The following is a 22,655-nucleotide window of genomic DNA, read 5'->3' on the forward strand; positions in this document are numbered from 1 at the left end:
CGCGCTATATAAAAATGCATTAAGTAAATATGCACTGTTCGGCTGGCGTAGAATCCCTTCATGTAGGGTCTGTGCCGGTTAGTCGAGCAACTATTGACCGTGATTATCAAGCCTACAGGGGCACCTGGTCTCTGCCCTATAGGACTCGCCCCTTTGCATTCCTCTGCACACCAGGGTTTTCACTCCATAGCATAATGGCACTCTGTGTGCCTGAGCGTCCCGTAATACTCCCACACGGGAGCCGCATCAGAGTGTTTGCTCATAACCAGGCTGCACCTTCTGCTCCCAGGATGTTCATTTTTTATTTCATTTTATTTTAGTTTTTTTTCCTGCCCTCAGTTTTGCGGCTGCCGGCAAAGTGCAAAGTCACAATAAGGTCCCTTTATTGCCTTTAACATTCTGTGCTGCTCATGGGCCTACATGCAGAGCCACCACCAACGGTCCATTGTTCATCTAGCACTCCTCTGGGCCGTTTCTCACGCAGTAACTCGCCCCCGGAGGGATTGATAACCTCCCTATGTAATCCTTTTAAGCTATACATATTAAGAGTAGTTCCACCATCGGGTTCCTATGAGCTCCTGTGAGCGTGACCCGTGAGATAGTCCTTTGGCGTCCAGTCCACGTTGTGAGGCACACGCCCTCATGCCTCTCGTCCTGTTCTGTTCTATAACAGGGTAATGAGCACTAGCCCATTTATCTCCAACTGTCTTCCAAGTGAGACATTATATCCAGCCTATTATCTGAACTTGTCCTATTTTCGCCTGCAACAGCCACGTCAATTAGGGTTGATTGGAGCCAGTATATTGAGTGCGCAGTCTGTTTTGCTCTCCAGCTGCTCTCCACCTGATACATGCGCCACTCAGCATACACATTCAACACTTAACCAGCTGTATATCTGTGTATTTGTATGACTACGTGCTACAGTCAACCTTTCTGACCCCCCTCCTACCATAGGGTTTAAACGCCACCTTGCGTGCCTGCGCCGAGGGTAAGGCGCTACTAGCTCACCTGACTATGCGTCCTGTTCCCTACAGAAGCGGTCGCTCCTCACGCTGCTCCCCGCTCTGCCTGCCACCTGGACTGCTGTCTGCTACTTCACCTCGCTCCCACATTTGCCATTGCCTGCTCGAGTATCGCAAGTACCCTATAGCGCTAGATTGCCTGAGAGTTTGTCAATTAGATGAGCATTTTTAAATCGTAGCGCTCTGTTTACCAAAGTACGCTTTAATTATATTTTAAATAGTGCAGCGCTGCCTGTCAAATTGATTGCTGACTGATTGTACTGGTGCCACTGCCATTTGCATCGCGTTATTCCTGTTTGTGCCCCAATCCTGTTTCGCTTTTGGCTGATGCCATTTTGTTTTTGCTGTTGTTGTTGTTGTTTTCTGTGCCTCCCTGCCCGGATCTCCACCCCGCTCCCGCCTCCCAGCTGACCCTCCCTCCCACTGATATCGTAAGCCCCGCTCCCCCCGCTGTAGCGCTGTGACCGTCCTGTTCCCTACAGAAGCGGTCGCTCCTCACGCTGCTCCCCGCTCTGCCTGCCACCTGGACTGCTGTCTGCTACTTCACCTTGCTCCCACATATGCCATTGCCTGCTCGAGTATCGCAAGTACCCTATAGCGCTAGATTGCCTGAGAGTTTGTCAATTAGATGAGCATTTTTAAATCGTAGCGCTCTGTTTGCCAAAGTACGCTTTAATTATATTTTAACCCCTTAAGTGCTGCCTCGGTGCATTGGCCGACGGCAGCACTACCTCCCCAGTGCTGCGCACGACCATTGAACGTCCATTCAGCACTAGTTCTAATGGACAGCGCAGCACTGGGGAGGAATGTTTAATAGCAGCTATGGGGTTAAATAGTGCAGCGCTGCCTGTCAAATTGATTGCTGCCTGATTGTACCGGTGCCACTGCCATTTGCATTGCGTTATTCCTGTTTGTGCCCCAATCCTGTTTCGCTGTTGGTTGATGCCATTTTGTTTTTGTTGTTGTTGTTTTCTGTGCCTCCCTGCCCGGATCTCCACCCCGCTCCCGCCTCCCAGCTGACCCTCCCTCCCACTGATATCGTAAGCCCCGCTCCCCCTGCTGTAGCGCTGTGACCGTCCTGTTCCCTACAGAAGCGGTCGCTCCTCACGCTGCTCCCCGCTCTGCCTGCCACCTGGACTGCTGTCTGCTACTTCACCTCGCTCCCACATATGCCATTGCCTGCTCGAGTATCGCAAGTACCCTATAGCGCTAGATTGCCTAAGAGTTTGTCAATTAGATGAGCATTTTTAAATCGTAGCGCTCTGTTTGCCAAAGTAAGCTTTAATTATATTTTAAATAGTGCAGCGCTGCCTGTCAAATTGATTGCTGCCTGATTGTACCGGTACCACTGCCATTTGCATCGCGTTATTCCTGTTTGTGCCCCAATCCTGTTTCGCTTTTGGCTGATAACATTTTGTTTTTGTTGTTGTTGTTTTCTGTGCCTCCCTGCACGGATCTCCACCCCGCTCCCGCCTCCCAGCTGACCCTCCCTCGCCCCTCCCCCTCCACTATCCGCATATGATAGATGCCTCAGCGCGCAGCGGTAATGCGCAGCGGTCGCGCCCCATGCGCGCCGAAGGCGCGCCAAAGGTAAGCCTGTCTACGCGCGTCCGCGCCTGGACCGCGCCCAGCGCCAGACCCCCTGCTCCCTGCAAACCCCATTCCTCCCACATAACATATGACGCCGCAACCCTCTCAGCCCTTAACCCCGGCCGCACACCAAAGTGCTACCAAGCTGCCCCAGGACACACCAATGGACCCTTCACCTGCCACTCCTGCAATTTCGACTGCATCAGGACCCTCATCAAATCCACTAACTCCAAACAGAGCTTCGACAACAACCACCTAAAGTGCATCCTGCTCAACACCCGCTCGGTCCACAGACACTCCATTGAACTCTGGAACCTACTAGACACCACATCACTGGACGTCGCCTTCCTTACAGAAACCTGGATGAACGCTTCTTCAGCCCCTGACATCGCCATCGCCATCCCGGACGGCTACAAGATCATTCGAAAGGACCGCATCAACCAAACAGGAGGAGGCATAGCCATCGTCCATAAGAACACCATCCGCATCACGACCAGTTCCGACGATAACCTCACTACCGCCGAAAACCTTCACTTCCAAATCCACACCGACCCCAAGACCACACTCCGAGGCACCCTCATCTACAGACCACCAGGACCCCGCACACAATTCAACGAAGATATCGCTGACTTCATCAGCCCACACGCCCTCCCGTCAGAGGACTACATTCTACTGGGAGACCTCAACTTCCACCTGGAAAAGAAAAACGACAACAACACCACCACCCTTCTGGACAACCTGGCCAATCTCGGACTCAAACAACTTGTTGACACCCCCACCCACTCTGCCGGGCACACGCTCGACCCTATCTTCACCTCCAGCAAACACATCTCCTTTGATCACACCACAGGTATCCACTGGACGGACCACAGCTGCGTTCACTTCAACTACAAAAAGACCACGACCCACAACCCCCCACAACCTATTCCCCGAAGAAATTGGAACAAAATTACCACCGCCCAACTCTTCACATCGCTTCACCAAAACCCCCCTGCCAAATCATCGGACCCAAACCGAGCAGCCACCAACCTCACAAAATGGATCACCCTCAGCGCCGACGAACTAGCACCCTTGAAAAACCATCAAATCAAGCAAGGTAGCAAAAAAGCCCCCTGGTTCAACGATGACCTTAAGAAATCCAAGAAGTCCTGTCGCACCCTCGAGAAAGCCTGGAGAAAAAACCCAACCACTAACAACCTGTCCACCTTCAAGAACGCCACTCGCAAACACCACCAACTGATCCGATCCACCAAGAAATCTGCATTCAAAGATCGACTTGACAACAACGCCCAAAACAGCAAGGAACTATTCAACATCGTCAAAGAATTTACCAACCCCACCACCGCCACCAACGACATCACTCCCTCCCAAGACCTCTGCAACTCTCTATCCTCATTCTCCCACAACAAAATCGCCGACATACATAACAGCTTTGAAAACCAGTCCGAAGACCAGTCCACTCCACCCACCTCCCAAAACAGCACTCTAACAACCTTTGCGCCTGGAACCCAATCACCACTGAAGACACCATCCGCCTAATGAACTCCATCCACTCAGGATCACCAACCGACCCATATCCCCACCACATTTTCAACAAAGCAGACTCCATCATCGCACCCCATCTCCGCGACGTCATCAACTGTTCCTTCAACTCCGCCACCTTCACGGAATGCTGGAAACATGCCGAACTCAGCGCCCTTCTGAAGAAACCCACAGCAGACCCCTCTGAACTTAAGAACTACCGCCCCATCTCGCTCCTCCCATTCCCTGCCAAAGTCATTGAGAAAGCCGTCAACAATCAGCTCGCCGCCTTCCTTGAATCCAACAAATCCCTCGACCCCTCACAATCCGGCTTCCGAGCCAAACACAGCACCGAAACCGCCCTCATCGCAGCTACAGGTGACATTCGAACGCTACTGGACAACGGAGAAACAGCTGCCCTCATCCTACTTGACCTCTCCGCCGCCTTCGACACAGTCTGTTATAACACCCTTATACAACGCCTCAGCAATGTCGGAATACAAGGAAAAGCATTGGACAGGATCATCTCGTTCCTCGCCGGAAGAACCCAGAGATTCCGCCTCCCCCCTTTTAGATCAGAGGCCACCGAAGTCATCTGCGGCGTACCACAAGGATCATCAGTCAGTCCCACCATCTTCAACGTATACATGAGTCCCCACGCATCCATCGCGCGCCAACACAACCTCAACATCATCTCCTACGCAGACGACACCCAGCTGATACTCTCCCTCACCAAAGACCCAAACACCGCCAACACCAACTTACACGAAGGAATGAAAGAAGTAGCCGAGTGGATGAAGAACAGCCGTTTAAAAATAAACTCGGACAAAACGGAAGTCCTCATCTTAGGGTCTTCCCCCTCTGCCTGGGACGACTCATGGTGGCCTCCGGCCCTGGGAACAGCACCCATACCTACGGATCACACACGTAACCTGGGCTTCATCCTGGACTCCTCCTTCTCGATGACCAGACAAGTCAACGCCGTCTCATCATCATGCTTCAACATCCTACGCATGCTCAAAAAAATCTTCAGTTGGATCCCCACCGAAACAAGAAAGACAGTCACCCACGCACTGGTCACAAGCCAACTGGATTACGGAAATACCCTTTACGCCGGATCCACAGCCAAACTACTGAAAAAACTCCAACGCATCCAAAACGCCTCAGCCAGACTCATACTGGACATCCCTCGTCAAGCGCACATTTCCGGTCACCTGAAAGACCTCCACTGGCTCCCCGTCAACAAGAGAATAACGTTCCGTCTCCTCACCCACGCACACAAAGCCCTATACGACCTAGGACCAGAATGCCTCAACGCACGACTGTCCTTCTACACCCCCACCCGCCAACTTCGATCGTCCAATCAAGCCCTCGCCACTATTCCGCGCATCCATAGATCCACCATGGGGGGAAGATCCTTCTCCTACTTAGCGGCCAAAACTTGGAATTCCCTCCCCACCCACCTCCGCCTTACACAGAACGACCTCCACTTTAGAAAGCAACTAAAAACCTGGATATTTGATAAATAAAGCACCCCCCTTCCCCCCCCCCCGCCCCCAAGCGCATTGAGACCCTCTGGGTGAGTAGTGCGCTATACAAATTTCTGAACTTGAACTTGAACTTAAGCATCACAATTGATTTTCCATACATTTTGTATAGCCACATTTGCACTGACAATGTATGCATATTGCACTTAATTTAAGGAGTGCGTGTGAAATAAGTTAAACATTGTTCTTTTAACACTTGTCCCTTTTCAGGGGCGCGCTGACCAGCAGAACTCTTGACTGGTTCCAATACCTGGAGGCTGGTTGTATCCTTTTCTAACCACCAAGAAGATTTGGTATGTGTGGTTAACTCACCTTATTTTTCACTTCCATTTGGTCCTGAAGAAAGCTACGTCACCTCCACGGAGGGCATCACGGCTAAAACATGTCGACCAGTTAAAGAACATGACATGTTGAATGCTGCTGCCATAGCGCACACTTTTTTAATCCTGACCCCTGGACGTCCCATTAAAGCTTGTCCTGACACACCACTGAGTTTTAACCTCACTTCCACTTTACTTCCACACTCCCTCCACACCTGGCTCATCTGAAGGTTTTAGAATACCTCTTGACCTAATCGACAAAACATCTTTGAGCTCCTCCCTCTCAGAGAGTGGTTGTAGCCTGCACTGCAACTAGGTTCGCAGTGCGAGGAGGTTACCCAATGATGAAGCATGTCACCCATGGGTGGGTGAGGGAAACTTTCCTTTAAAAAGGATTCCCCTTTTCACTCTAGACCCAGGGGTGCTTTTTCAGGTCTCTCCTAGGAAGCGCGCATGAGCTGCTCTAGGAGGGTCTTTAGCGATCGGTCTTCACTTTTCAAGCACTGCACTCGTGCTTGTGATGACATCTACCTTGCGGGAGCGAGCAGCGGCGCGGCCACGTTAATTACAAACATATGGACGCTGCTCGCTCCCGCAAGGTGGATGCCGCCACAAGCACAAGTGCAGTGCTTGAAAAATGAAGACCACCGATCGCGATGCTGCTTGCGGGTGGCATCCCTTGTCTTTTTTTACTGAGTGTAAGGCTTTATAGTTAAATGCTACATATTGATCTGGCGTGTTTGTCCCGAAATCCCTCAGTCCCCTCTTTCCATTTTCTCTCGTAATCTTCCAGCGTGAACCCACTTGACCTTTTCCATTTATTGCTCCCCTCCCTCCATGTTGCGTACCTACCTGTTCTGCAGGCGCTCCGTCACATAGTCCTTGCCGCTTTTTCTCTTCCCGCTGCAGAGTAGCACCAAACACGGTCCTTTGGCCATAGCAAAAACTGGGATGCCAAAGGTACCTTACGAAATCCATCACAACACTCACTGTGTCTGTCACCGGAGCACTTGCGATTGGTTCTCTGGCTGAGCACTAAGCCTCACCCACAGCGTAGTACCCTCTGGCCAAAGGGTGTATGTAAATATAGGGTGCAGAAGACGGGTTTCTAGGGCCGGTTGCTGCCGCTGCCATCTTGTAAGGGTGATGGTTTCAGAAATTTATCGAGGTGTATACGGAGGTCAAATTCAAAAGTTCAGGAGATCATGTTTTTGAAATATTTCGATAAATATCAACGTCCAATTCAAAAGTGATTTTCTAAACGTGTGCTATTCTTAAACAGTTAAGGGTATCATGTTTTTTTAATGTTTCTAAAAATCTAGTAAATATTTGAGAATACTAAAAGATAAGCTTTTAAATTTGGCGGATCTAGATTTCTGAGTTTCCAAACAACAAGCAAATAAATAGTTTGCTACCCCCAACTTGCAGAGGCGAAATTGCAACTAAACAAACATTGGCAAAACCAAGTGACCTCACTTTCTGGCTTTTTTTGTTGTTGCAGATTTATATAGCGCGAACTCGACCCGAAGGTATTGGAGTGATTTGCATGAGCACCAGTTACGTGTACACATGAGCACCAGTTATGTTACAGAAGGACACATTCATTTTTGGTAGGCATGGGGAAATTAAGTGATTGTCCAGAATCACAAGATGCTGAGCCTCAAATATTTGTTCGGGAGATTTATATAGTACTATCTCGACCCGAAGGAATTTGAGGGCTTTACATGAGCACTGGTTACGTTACACAAGGACACATTCAATCTGTAAGGCTAATATATATTGGTACCGTTCGTTCCGTCATTTTTTCTGCCTTTCAGATGCATGGAATTATGGTCAGCCGTCACTCAGCCGTTCCTGTTAAAGGTCCTAGCCACTTGATTCCCCCACCACTAGCGCAACCCGTCCCACCAACCAATACCTGCCCTTTACCACTTGTAGGGAGACCTCAAGGAGGTTGTACAGAAGGATCCGTAGAAATACTGAGGTGTGCCATGAGCGCCTCTGTGCAACCACCTTACACTTCGCATCCCTCTCTGGTAGAGCGCCACAAAACATCTAACAGTGGCAAGATGCATTTCACAAAAGTGAAATAGATTCAAACAGACTTTTTAGTTTGCTAGATTTCCAGATAAAATGGAAAATGCATTGCAACTGTGTACCCTTCAGTAAAAAAGAAAGTACACGTCGCACACATGTTGAGGAAAATCTTTTCTGCATTCCTTTACTTTTTAATTTAAAAAAGCCTATCATTTACATCCAACGATAAGCTTTGGTATAGCCAATAGGTCTTGCACTTGGAACCTTATAAGTATTTAGTTATGCAGCACAATATCCTTGGTGCAACACCATCAACCGATGCATGTGTAAACACTTATGAGGTCCCAAAGGCGAGACCTATTGGCTATGCCAATGCTTGTTTGTGTTGTCATCCTACCTTGCAAGTCCAGGAGGCACGCTACATTTCACAGAGCAGGTTCAAACTGCCGCATCCTGCAGGTACCCAGCCCTTAGTTGTCATGGAATGTCTGTAAAATAACATCGAAAGATGCATTGATGCTGCCTATCCTGTTAACTCCCATTCCCCTTCTTAAAGCATTGAACACAAATGTTCACTATGAATTGTGCTCAGTCTGACTTCAGAAGGGCCATGGAGCACAGGCTACATCTCGAGTTAAAATGGGGCGTGCTGGCTTTCTCTCTACGATCTTGGTAGCACCCACAAGAATACCAAGGGGCACTGAGTTTGGAGCATCGGTTACTCTTGGGTCTGTGTTGGTGTAAACACAACATACGTATATGGGAATTTGCTTAACCAAGCTTATGTGTCCTGTTCGCGGGTTTGGCCGAGTTTAGTACATTTGAGCCCTACTGAAATCCAGTTAGGAAGCAAGGTTTGACATGATGCGGTGAAGACAGCATGCGTTGATTTTACAGTTATGTCAGAGAGTAATGTCTTTTCCAGGTCATTATTTACAATGTTAACAGATGCTTTCTATTTTGTTAGATTCGGAACAAAGAATTAGAGAAAAGACCGGTCAATCAACTCTCATTAAGAAAAGCTCGACGAAGAAGAAAAAGACAGGCATTGACAAAACAAACAAAAAACAGATTTTACCAGTGACGTGGTACGAATATGTGCCGGAGAGAAGACTATGGAGCTCAAAAAGTACGATGAAGAAGAGCAAAACAGGCTTTGGGTGGTTTGAATACATGCAGGAGAGAAGGCTGCAGACCCCAATAGATCAGACAGATGAGGACATGCTAGAGACAAGAATTGTGCATTCAAAACATCAAACCTATGAGAATTTGTCTGAAGAAGAAGAAATTGCAAACATAGAGAAAAACACTATCGAGATGAAGAAAAGAACTCGCAGCTCTGCCATTTTTTGGAGTTCCAAACCTGTGCAAGAAGACAAAATAAAGACCATTCTTGTAACAGATCTGATGTACGAAGATGTGCCTGAAGAACAGGAAGAGGTTCCAAAAGTAAGGAAAACTAGTGTCACGGTGAGGAAAATAAACCCTACCTCTGACATGGTGGGATTTGAGCGCATGCAAGAAGACAAAGTAAAGACCATTGCAGTACAAGAACGGTTGTATGAGGAAACGTCAGAGGAGCAAGAATATATTCCCAAAGTAGAGAAAACTACTGCCAGGGTGAGGAAAATAACCCGCAGCTCTTCTATAATGATGGTTTCCCATCCCATGCGTGAAGACAAAGTAAAGACCGATTTAGTAAAAAAACAAAAAAAGAAAGACTTTCCAAAGGAACAAGAAGAGAATCCAACAGTTGGAACACGCACCATCAAGGCAGAGCATAGAACACAGAGCTCTGATGTGAATTCCCATCTGATGCAAGAAGAGAAACTGCTGGCAACTCTAGAAGAAGATCTAACCTACAAGGATGAGCCTGAGGAAGAACCGGTTAGTAAATCACAGAAGACCAAAAGACGGCTGAAGAATAACAAGCAGGGGTCTACGGTAGGGATGGTAGAAGAGGAAAATAAGACCACACCAGTGAAAAAGCAGAGAGACAAGGACATGCCGAATGTACCAGAAAAGATTGCAAAAATGGGGCCGGCCACTACTAAGGTGAAGAAAGTAACCCAGCACTATACTTTTGAAGTGAACGCCCACATCCTGGAGGAAGACGAAATGAATACCGTTCCTGTAAAAGATAAGACATATGAGGACAAACCAGGAAAACAAGAACAGACACCAGGGAAGGCCACTCAGAAGATGAAGAGAAGACAACAGAGTTCTACAGTCGTGTTGGATGAATATACTACAGGGGAATATGAGTCATGACCATTCTAGTGACAGAGACAAGGGGAATGGCCTTTGGTTGGTCCGAAGCATCTCATTCTGCATGGCGATATTCAGAAAACATGGTCCAGCTCCATAGGGCTATTAACTGAGTGCGAACATCTTTGATTCGGAACACTTGAGCACCAAAAACGAAGAAGGATTCCAGAAATTCACTGAATTGCCAACAATGACCATTGCATTTATTGCTCTGCATGATCTGATGGCTTTCCTGGTACGTGCATCTCTCTTGAGTTTTGATAAATTACTGTGATTAGGATACATCAGTTGCACTAAATCAAGGTGTTCCTCGCTCATCTGTTGATCATCTTTCTATGCTTTAAACTTTTGTGAAAACCTCTTCAATGTTATTATTACAGGACAGGAAATAATTGATGCATATCTGTACCTGGTCCCCTAAAATAAATTCTAACTAGTCGTTGAGTTGTTTTCTTACTTATGTACGAGTAAAACTACACATCTTTTTTTTATTTTATAACCACATTTTATTGTTTTTTTTTTTATTTACCGTGACAACATGCACAGTGCTGTGACATTGCAGATACCTCAAGAGTCGACACACAGCATACTTCATTGCCTTCATCCGGCGCAACTAAAATATTCCCACCATTTTTTCTATATTTTGCGATGCTCTCAGAGGCAACCTCATGCCACACATATAGGCTTTTCCTGTTGTGTGCATCTGACCATGGCTGACCGCCATTCTGCAAGGGGGGGCAGTGTTGAAGAGTTCCAGCATTTTACAATGTCTTTTTGGCAATTATAGTTCCAATTCCCACTGGGGTACGTTCTCCCCAACCACCTCCCCAAGTGCTCTAGGAAACGGATACCCAGCAATGTGACCCTGGGTGTGGGTTCTAGCAGCCTTCCTATATTTTCCAATATGGTAATAACGAGAACCTTCCAGTATGTTGCAGTAATAGGGCATTTCCACACCACATGAAATAATTCTCCTTCTTCAGTTGAGCATCGGAAGCATATGGGCATGGGGAGTTTTTTACACACCACAGCCTCTGGGGTCTGTTGTGCTAGTGTGTAAATATTTAAGCTGTATGATCCGGAGTTGTGTCGAAATAGCTATCCACTGCGGTGCCATACACGCGTCCCTCCAGTCACTATCATCTAAGGGGCCAAGCCACGCCTCCCGTTTTGCTGTCTGTCCCACATAAAGGTCAGGCAAGTTGATGACCAGGTGACTTGTAAATCTGGAATCTCCCCCTTCCCCAAGAGCCTCCTAAGGATTTTTGGCTTGAATGGGCTATGTTCATGCATGTTGGAGAGGGAACCCTGATGGTGCCCAAGGGATTGCACAACTTTAAGTACTTACTGAACTGGGATTTATGTCTGCTTGGAGGTCCTGGAAGGACTTCATATGGTTACCGTGCCAGATTGACTTTACCTTTGATAAACCAATTATGTCCCATTTATCAAAGCTCTATAGTTGTGAACGGTGCTTAAGCCACTGGCCCCACCTAAAAGGGTATTTCTAACGTGATTCTTTGGTTCCATTCACTCCACCTCAGGACCAATGTCCACACCAGCAATGCTAATCTGGTTGAGTTGGGGAAGGAGGGCCTGGGTGATTGGGGCTCTATATAGCATCCACAAGATATTGTCAGTTGGGAACCTCTCAAGGCTCACCAGGACGATCAGGAGTCAGATGGGCCCCAACCTGCTTGCACCGCCTGCCTCAGTGCAGATACCGGCAGCAAAGGCAGTCGGGCCAGGCACTCAGTGTAGACTGTCACTCAGCAAGAATCTAAAGGAAGGGGTGGGCCATATGATAGCGTGGCCCACCTTCAGTTATCTGGAGGGGCTCCACGCAACAGACCCTGGTATGGACCCCAATGGAAAGTCTCCTTCAGGGCATCGATAACTCTAGCACCAGCGGTTTTCCCGTCCCTCAAGATTGTCTCCAGGAACCACGACAGGAATCCTAGGCCATGCAGGTGCATCATCTTTTCATCTAAGGTGTGGGGGCCAGCGAATCGGCGAGTGATGGTACCCCCAGGATTAAAAGGAAAAGAAAAACAGAGGGTTTGGGTGGAGGGGTGTTGTCATATCCTCCTCATTCATGGATACCCCCCTGTGGCGTGGGCTCCGCAACACACCCACTTCTGGGGGTCCTCGATGCGGAGATCTCTCAGTTCTTCGGGGGAAGGTGCATCAACACACTTGCGGGGCTATGCCCCTATGGAGCCCTGGCCAGGGTCAGGAAATCACACAGACCAAGTATCACTGGAGGTGAGATGTTGAGTCCCCCAACATCCACACGACAGCCAACCTCTGGGGCCCGTCACCAATTGGGGGGCAGTCTAGGACTACCGCCTCCAAATCCCATGACAGTGAACTCAGAGTTCGCTATGTTGGCGACCCTCTCCCCAGATTAGGGCCACAGTCTCCCGCTTAGGCATCCTCTGTGGCCCACTCAATAGGCCAAGTCCATGGTCCTCCAGGTATACTTTTCCCGCTGTCTGCTGTACCTCTTCAATCTCAGGTCGGTCTTGGTGCCCCAATGTTGCTCTGGAACTAGACATGTAAACCACATCCCAGATCTCCGATATACCGAGCAGTCAGCTCAAAATAATAGTCAGTTCTTGGACAGATGGTTCCTACTCAGTGAGTGGGGTCTGAGAAATCATCAGAGTGTGCCAGCAACTAGGATTAGTATCACTTCTCTCCGAGACCGGTCAGTAGATCTGCACCAGAGGTCCTCCCTCTTGGCGGGCTAAGCCACGGCTGATCTTGAAGCTTCACATTTTAAACTACAAACAGCATCACTGCCTTTCCTTTCATTGTATTTATTTATTTATTCTAGAGTTTTATATAGAGCGAACAAGACCCTTTCAGGAGACAGAGCGGTTTACAAGGCAAGCAAACAGACTGATCCATTATAGTTAACATAACATATATCATGGAAAACAATATTTGCATGCACAGAGGGGTAGAGGAGAGATAAGATATAGTCTAACCTAATTCCTAGTTGGGGTGAAAGTAGTGTGAATGAAGGAATTACTTAGGAGAGAGAACAATGCAAGACTTGGGGGTGGGTGGGGCGATCAAGAAGAGAAGGGGGTAAGTCCTCAGTGCGTGGTGAAATTAATGCGTAAAATAATTTTTATTTCTTTCTTGAAGAGGGATGTGAAGGGTTGCATTGGATCTCGGGAGGGAGAGCAATCCAGATTCTGGGAGCAGTTCCAGCACAGGATCAATTGTATTTCCTTGTTCTTGAATGTTTGCAGGTTGTGTACTAGGGAGTTTGTACTTGTGGAAGATCTGTTTTCACCCAAGAGGGTCAGTTTCTGAGCCAGGTAGGAAGGGGTATTGTGGTGCAACACTTTGAGTCATACATGCAATTTCGAGTTGGATCCTATCCCCATAGGGTAGGCAATTCAGAGATTGAAGGTCCGGGATGATGTAATCTCTTATTTTTTATCCTATGATGAGCCTAGCTGCTGGATTCAGTGTGTACAAGGGATTTTTTCGGCAGGCGCTCAAGGATATATTTACTGTAGTCTAGTTTCAGTAGTACAAGAGCTTACCTGGGGAAGGAAAGGTTTAAGATTCCTATGAAGATGCTACTGATGGTTAGCACCTCTGTGATTTTGCATGGAGAGGGCTTTGTCCAAGGTTCTACCTGTGGATTTAGCAGAGTCAACAATGTATGGGGTGCAGTTACAAGGAGTAAGATGTGGAAGCCAGTCTCTGATATTGGGGCGATGGAGGTCGGCAAAATCGATAAAGAATTCAGTTTTTAGGGCATTGAGTTTGAGGTGATTTCGAGTCAGCTAGTGTTGCATTTTTGTCAAGGTCAGATTGAGGGTATTGATGTCTTTGGGCGAATTAGTTTTCATGTAGAGTTGCGTATCGTCTGCTTACATATGGTAGAAAAAGTGGACAAGATTATGGATTTCCATTAGGGGTTCCATATATGGGTTAAACAATGTCTGGGAGAGAGTAGAGCCTTGGGGGTACGCCCAGCATCACTGGTCGGAGAGCTCGTGGTTGAGTGGGAGGCACTGATTTCTATGTATGTAGGAAAGAGGAGAACCATTTAATAACAGTGCCGGAGAAACCATCCTGTGTTCTAGAAGGTTTTAGAGGGAATCATGATTGATAGTGTCAAATGCCGCTGACAGGACAAGTAGAATTATGAGGCACAATTTATTCTGGTCAAGTGAACGTAGGGCATCGCCGACAATGTGTATCATGGTTGGTTTTGATGCTATGGCCCGGTTGAAAACCTGATTGTAATTGGTCAAGGAGTTGGAATTGCATGATGTGATTCGGTAGCTGTAAGTGTACAAGTTTTTCTAAGAGTTTGGTCAAAGTTGGAATGTTGATAATAGGGTGGTTATCATGTAAATGTATTGTAAATGTATTTGCCCACAGCTACCTGCAGTGGGTTTTCCGGCGCTTGCTTAGGGAACCCGTCCTGGTATTCCCCTGTGAGATAACCCCGGCAGGGTATCCACAAGGTGAAAGCCAGGCATCCCGCCGCGAGGGGCCGTTGTGGAGATTAAGCAAGCTATTGCCCAGAGTCGCAGAGTGTGAACCCGTGAGTCGAGAAGGCACCGGAGCGAGAATTATCGAGTCCGTGGAATTTTTAGCCCAAGACCCGCCGAGGCGGGGAATTGAACCCTGGTCCAGGGCCGATCTCAGCTTGGTATTAGACTGGTCTGAGTTGTTTTTTTTTGAGATAGGTATGTCTCCAAGTTCTTTCTGCGAGTCTGAAGTGTCGATATTCTTCACTAAAGTTACAATTGAACCAGGCATTGGATCTTTTTGACTGGATTCTCCTAAGTTGTTATGGGGCAAGGTGTCCATGATATTAGACATGGAATTAATGTAATGATCAGTGAGGTCCTGAGCATCTTGCGTCCAAGGGACGGGAGCAGGATATTGTTACTAAGAGCCGACAAGGAGAGTGAATTGGATGTTACAGGTGTCACTGACCCAGTGTTTGGCTTTCACAGGTTGGTCATTATATATATTTGTTTGTTCTGAGAGATGGAAGGGGAAGAGATAATGTACAGTCCAGTCACAGGGAACAATGGATTTGATTTGGACTTTATTCTCTTTGGCAGTGACAAAGTCTAGAGGGGCCCCCTTTGTTGTGGGTCGGGCAGTTGCATGCTTGGATAAGTTTGAGGTCTTGGAGGAAAGATTTAAAACTGTTCATGATAGGATCATTAGGATTTTCCCAGTGGATGTTGAAGTCGCCAAGAAAGATCTGGTTTTTAATGCTTTCATTGTTGTAAGAGATAACCTCCATGATTTGTTTAATGAATATGTAGTTACCTCCGAGCGGTTGGTAGAACGTGTGAAGGGAGAAACTTGAATTATCATTGGTGGTGATGTTGACCCTGAGGTATTCGCAGAAGGGGAGTGACAGAGTGTGTGATTGTTTTATCAAGAGTGAGGACCTTTGAATCCAGGCTAGGCCGCCTCCAGAACGGGGTCAAGTCTGATGATGTTGTGACTGGAGGAACTAATAAGTCAAGGGTGGGAGCTGAATAATCATCCAGGTTTCTGTGAGAATGAGGATGTTCAGGTCGTGGTTAAGTATAAGAGCGGATATGTCACCTGCATGTTTAACAGGTGAGCAGCAGTTAAGTAAAGGGCACTTCAGGGACATTTTGTAGCGGATCGAAAGTGTATGTGAGATGGAAACGTGCTTGAGGTTCATTTTATTAATATGCCTAGTGCTTAGGAGAGCTGAAAGGGTGATTAATGAGAGACTTGATTTTTTTAGCTGGTGTGGTGTGATTGGCGAGGGCATGATTATAGGTGTCAAGGAGTGAAAGTATATTGTTATTCGATAATCTGGCTAACCTGGTAGGTCGGAAGAAGTGGTTATGGTTAGATGTGGCTCACCAACAAGCATATGTGGCCCATGTGTATGCAGGGATAGAGAGAGATGGTGATAAGAAAATTTGTATACTAATATCTGGGGTCGATACAAATGTGAGGACCATTTGTGTTTGAGGCTGGGGGTGAGATGAACTAGTTTGAGGATGTTTGCCCTAATAAGTTGCAATTCAGATGTTATACTTTCTAGTGTTGAGTTATTGAAGGAAATCCTAGGAGGATCCAGGTTAGGGAGTGCACTGTGGTGTAGGGAACTGACTGAGAGAGGGTAAATGGTGATGCCCATGGGGTTCATAAACTGAGCCTTTGTAGTGACTGTTTGAGAGAAGGCAGGAACAACTCTGACAAAATGATTTATCACTTGTCCATGAATTGTTGCATTTGTATCCATATGGTGCTTGGATGGAAATAAAATTCACACATACACCGACAGGCTGCTGCATAGCACATCAATCACTCAATGAATGATGTTAGGTGCAGCTTGCTTCTCATTTTTCTGACAGTTTTTTGAGAATCATCTTGGCGAGGCCATGTCAGCCACCTACCTAAGGTACCTATCCACCTATCTCTGCAGAGAGCACCCCTCACATGTAGCAGCTCCTAGCTACTCTTGATTCTGCACACTCGTGAAAAATGTGCACGCAAACATACTGTTGCCACATATGTAGAAAAATAATAAGAGGGAACATTAAGTGGCACTGTTCCGCCATCTTTCCTGGTTGCTTATAAGGAGGTAGCCGATAAGGTAGGCTTTACTACTTCGAATGAATTTTACAGCATCATGTCGTAGTTTCAATATGTCTGTAGGAAAAGGAGCGTGAGAACATTTTAAGATCTAACTTACAGCACAGCTGTGGTAGTTTAGGTCAAAGGAGAAATCCAGGTCTAATAATGAAGCGAGTCCATCTTCACTAAACTACTGCTGAGACATCAAAGCCACCAGATTAGCCTCTGCTCAGCAGGTCTAAAGTATCACTTTGGTTGAAGCGGGGGAGGGGCGGGGATCCTTGAGAATGAATAGACAGGGTCATACTTCATTATATAAAAGGTCCAGGAGCTGAAATATTTGGTGATCTGAAAATCTCAATCTAACCCGAGGATGCCCCACGTAAAGCACGTAATCCCTAGCGACACTAAGTCACGGCTGTCCGTATTGGCCCTGAGAGCTGAAATGGAAGGGCAAGAACTTGTGAAATCGTTAGTGGGAAGATTTGATATTGGAAAATGCATCCCCACACTGCTTAGTGGCGGATGTGCTTGTTTTCATTCTGCCACCAGGTGGCAGCAGTTACACTTCAAATAATATAACGAGCAAACACTTTGTGCTTAGTAATGAAAATCTATTCATAGTTCACAAAACATTTCAGTTATGCTAAAACAAAGCAATGCTATGATTTTTCAGGAGTTCTGTCCACTGGTCTGTAGGGTTTAGGAAAAGGAGGAAGACAATCAATCAGAAATTGAAGATGCTCAAACGACGCGAGCTGTACACGTACACATCGCCTGTCGTTATGCGTGCACATCTCTTGTCCGCCTTCCACCGAAAAATCGACAACAATAGATCTCGCCAATGCGAGCAGCGCATGCGCTGCGTCCCTAGGCGAGGCCTAAAAATGACTGCTCAGCTCTAAAAACACATGCCAGGTCATAAAAAATACAAATAAACTATGCCAAAATTAGACATACTCTTTGCACAGGTTAGCACCTTCCACCTCCAATACTCTCTAGGACTGCAAGGGAACAGTGTGCAGGATGTTGTAGGCCTCAACTGTAGAGTGGGGGCAACGGCGCAGGGAGGCCCAGCGAGGTCGGTTCAATCGGGGGATGTAGCGTTATGGGCAGAGGGGCCCTCTAATGAGACTCTTTAGCAACTCTGCAGAAAAAGAAAAATCTTGCTACTCCCCTGTTTAAACACTTGTAAAAGAACTTGTGGTACTGTAGAATGTAACACTCAGTCATGGATGAAGACCGAAGTCTCCAGTGACTGAGGCTTTCACTCAGGACGGGGACAGGTCGCCTAGCACCACCACAGATCCTGCCCAGGCGTCGCTCACTCTGCCCCTCCGGCCAGGGCATTGAGAGTGGGAAGGAGAAATAGCCGGGCTCAGAGACAGTAATTTTGGTCTTGCCCAAGATGTATACATGAAGGAGACTAATCCTCAGGTGCCTTCGTAGAGTTGAGGTGTGAAAGGAATAGGTTTTATATATTTGTATATTTTTCCTCTTTTGTCTAGAAGAGCTGGTTTGGTCTGAATGGTCCCCTTGGGTCCGGGCAGTGCGAACGGGAAGGTGGACGGCTACTCCAGAGGTCGAGGCTGCTTCCCAAGTGGAGAGGCATATCATCACAGAAACTACAGTATATTCAGCCTAAGATCTAAGGGGATGCGAGGAGATAGGTGCCAGCACCCAGTGAGTCGTGATCAAGGAGAGACACAGTGGGGTATGCTGTAACTTAGTGAGGGCCCCGGGGAGGATTTTGTAGTGCGGGCGGCCCGGCCTCCATCTTGAGGTGTGCAGCTTAACACAGGTTCGGATCGGCAGTTGCTCAGCCCCTCAGGCCTGGGTGGTGAGAGCAGAGTGGTAGTTGGAATCTCCTAAGGTGGTGGTTCTTTCCCTGGAGGAAGTGCGGCTGCTCGCCCTGTAAGAGGTCGGTCTCCCTAGTGTCGCATTAGGCACCTCCCTGCACCCTGCCGCAGGGACCCCATCCTCGGGGAGTCCCTCTTACATACATAATTCTGCATCATTTCCGGTGCGCCATGAGCTGGGGACAGGTACTTATACCCGCCCCCACCCACTGACGACCCTCTTTGTTTCCCGCTGGACACGCCGTCCTTTGGGCGGTTGTAATCCAGAGCAAGCGGGGGCTTGCCTGGATACACTCCGCCCCTAAAAGGCATGAGTAAAAGTGATGAACTAGGGGTCCATGGTATGTAAAAGGGAGAACCCCCACATAAATGGTAGCACCGATTGGGTTGGCCACGGTGCAGTTTGGCTCATCAGGCGGCAGGGCAGCTTACATTAGTCACTGCTGCCTGCTCTTGGATCTCCCATAAGTTAACCCACCAAGTTGCCATTCTCCTTGTATGTAATAAACCTGCAGCAAACTGTTTTACCAACAAGCCTTGTGTGGACTGTTTATTTTGCGCAGCGCTGCTAATTTTTGCAAAGCGGCTGGTTGCCGATATCGGCACTATGCAGATCGCTGCAGCACACTTTCCCGAAACAGTCCAGGATCAGTAGGGGTGAGAGGGCCAGCCCCAGGGGCTGGGCGGGGGATCTAGTCGTGTTCGGGCAAAGTCACACATTCTCACTCCACCTCAGCGAAAGCCCCAGAGAAGCTTTTGATACTTTTGCAATATGGAGGACCTGGCCGCCATCTTGGCTGTGCGGTTCAGTATATGATTGTGAAGAGATTGGCGTGCACTAGCGGCGGTTGGTGCATTGAAGCGGAATTGCTCCACCTTACTGAAACCCCAGAGAAGCTTTTTCCGTACAACGGACCCGGCCGTCATCTTAGGAGTGTAGTTCAACGGGGGATGGATCAATTTATGTCTGCTGAAAGTTTTGTGTTAGCAACTGGTTGGTATGTGAGCCATCTAGTAGAATTACCAAGGTACAACCTTTCTATTGAGCTTGGAACCCATGACTGGACTGCTTACCATCCCATGTTGAAGATTGCTTAAAAAAATGTATAGTGACCCATCATCCGGGTCTAAAGCTATTTACTGTCACGTAATTGAGGGCAAAGTAATTGTAACATTGCATGTGCTGCCCCTATGTGTGTTTTGAAATGAAACCACATGATGGGTTAAAGGCCAGAAATTAAGCAAAAGTATTGATGAGCAGCTTTTGGAGTTGTGCAAAGCAACAAAATGAATTCTGGGATGTTCTCAAACGAGGCAGAGGCAGCACACCATAAAATACATCAGCAATTGACTACCAACGCTCTAAATTTCCTGCTCATATGTCGCTTGGCTTGATGAGCTATAGGCACACAGATTATTATGCTACTATTCACGCCAAGCCAGAAAACAGGAAAATATCATAGGTGGTGTTAGGGGACTCATGAATCTCCTGTAACACAATTCATGGTGGAGTGTAAACTCCTTCATGTCTAGAAAGCTTTGGTGTGGAGTTCCACACAACAGACAGTGGCTTTCCTTTTTACCCAGCTTCTATGTTACTGAACAACTAAGGGCCCGATGTAGAGTTTGGCGAAGAGGACACTCTGTCTCAAAGGCAAAAGCCACTGTTATGGTGTTTCCTGCAAATGCAACACATGCCCACTGGGCCAGCACCATTTCTAAATTCACACAGGGGGAAGGAGTAGATTACTCAGTTGCCCTGATAGAGAAACCCCTGTCCTCCGAACTCCAACACAGGCCGTAAGTATGACACATCACAGAAATGATCAAGTACCAAACAGTCTATGGCTAATCTTTCTCTGACTTCGCCCAGCCATTCTTGCTTCCCTTGGCCCTGGGAGGTCAGACCCAGGATGGAAGAAGTGAGTGCTTCTGACTTGAGCTTGCTGTGCACAATCACACCGGTAGCACATTACAGGTCACCTTCATCAGGCAGCCGCTGTAGTTCCAAATAGAAGTTCTGCACACCTGAGTTATGCTTCCATCCCTGAGGAGTCTTCAGAAAGGGCTATTCCCTCAAAGTATGAATGGACACGAACAACAGCCTGTGTGGTTATCTTATTCTTCAGGGGAAATTTGACGAATGTTGACTATTGTTTATATATAATGCTGCCACCGCCCTGTAATTACATGCCACAACAAACAGGTGTTAGTTTTACCCCAGAGCTCACCAGTGCAGGGTATTTTCCTGGGAGAGACAGAGTTTCTCGGTTTCTAAAGTAGGTGGTACAGGTTGGTCCATTGATCTATGGAATAGGCGGCACTCTTCCCAGTAATTGAGGATTGTCTGAGATGTTCATATAGGGTGCAGCTACAGTAATTTGTGGACTTGAAATGTGAAATGAATTACTACTATCGATCAGCCATAAGAATCTATGTAGCGGTACTCAGACCAGTATAAAATAACCCCACAAATCCAAGTTCACGTGGTACAATATCGTACTGAATGCAAGAAATCACTTCTGATCTGATCGACACGCTTGAAAGTGGACAGAGGTTTTAAATAAAATATGCCTTTTTTGTTGTGGTTTACAATGCATTTATGGCCTTCCGGCATTTGAGAGTTGTGGAATTGCAGTCTACCAACATCAGTGGTGGTGGCCAGACTCTTTGGGGGTGCTTCCGATCCCTACGAGGAAAGTAAAGAACTTGGGTGTCCTGATTGATGACAAACTCATTGTAGAGGACCAGGTCAATGCAGTGGTCTCAGCGACCGCATTTGCTCTTAGAACATGCAAGAAAATGTTGCAGTTTCTACCCAAGGAAAACCAACGTACAGTAGTGACGGCATTAACTTTATCGCGGTTGGACTATTGCAATAGCCTCTATTTAAATATTCAGGAACGACTAATGCATAGACTCCAACTTTTACAGAACTCGGCGGCCAGACTGCTCTCAGGAACAGCTAAATTTGCTTCAATCTCCGGAGAGATCAGAAGACTTCATAGGCTGCCCATTAAAAAACGGGTGCAGTTCAAATCACTCTGTTCAGTTTACAAAGCGCTTCATGGTACCGTGCCAGAACACTTGAAGCAACAGTTTCGGTGGTATGTCCCCAACAGACCACTTCGGTCTCTGAGAGAAAAATTGGTAATGGTACCTATCTCTAAAAAAGCCAGCTGGGTAGGTAGGAGTTTCGTAAGTGGTGCAACTAAGGCATGGAACACTCTACCACTTCATCTTAGGAATAGTCCTGATTTGCTGGCATTCAGGAAAGCCTTAAAAACCTGGCTTTTTGGTGCATAACTCCGAGCTCTTTACTTATATCTTGTTGGGTTGCGTATAGACAGCGCCAGGACACCTTCGGGTAGCTGTTTGCGCTTTAGAAATATTTTTAACATAACATTACTTGCATAGATGTAGTAAAGGTAGGCGAGCCACTTAAAGCTCGAGCCAGAGGCCTGGCTCGGGCTCAGTCAGAGGTCCACTTGTACCCTTAAACCCAAAACTAGCAGAGCCTTAATGTGGCTTCTGCCTGCCACCCATGCTCTACCGACATGCACCAACAATTAAATACAAAGCATAAACCTTTGGTGTTAAAAGGGAGAGAAATAGGTAGCCATCTAGTCGGTGAATTGCATAATGTGAAACCACAAAGTCAGGGACCAATCCTGGCTTCCCTATGAATAAAGTGTAAGATACTAGGTGTGAGAATTTGTGGTGTATTATATTGTGTGGCTGTGCGACCTCACCATGGAATACACTCTCGAAACCAACTTAGGTCCAGCCAGACTGGTTTGCAACACCTTAGCTCAAACCTGGGTTGCTGTGACTTCAAGCAGTCAGGCTTAAACAGAGTCACACCTGTAAAGC

The 22,655-nt window shown here is 47.2% G+C and overlaps 1 protein-coding gene across 1 annotated transcript in view; it reads left to right on the forward strand.

Moving 5' to 3' along the window:
• Nucleotides 1-10,744, forward strand: part of LOC147678890 (uncharacterized) — a 197,227-nt gene extending 186,483 nt beyond the window's left edge. Inside the window, exon 5 of the mRNA XM_086942655.1 lies at nt 9,005-10,744. Within this exon, the coding sequence (XP_086798781.1) occupies nt 9,005-10,308 (1,304 nt within the window). The 3' untranslated portion in view covers nt 10,309-10,744. The remainder of the gene's footprint in view (nt 1-9,004) is intronic.
• The last annotated feature ends 11,911 nt before the right edge of the window (nt 10,745-22,655 follow it).

Source organism: Lissotriton vulgaris, chromosome 11 (genome assembly GCF_964263255.1).
Source record: "Lissotriton vulgaris chromosome 11, aLisVul1.2, whole genome shotgun sequence".
Taxonomy (NCBI): Eukaryota; Metazoa; Chordata; class Amphibia; order Caudata; family Salamandridae; genus Lissotriton; species Lissotriton vulgaris.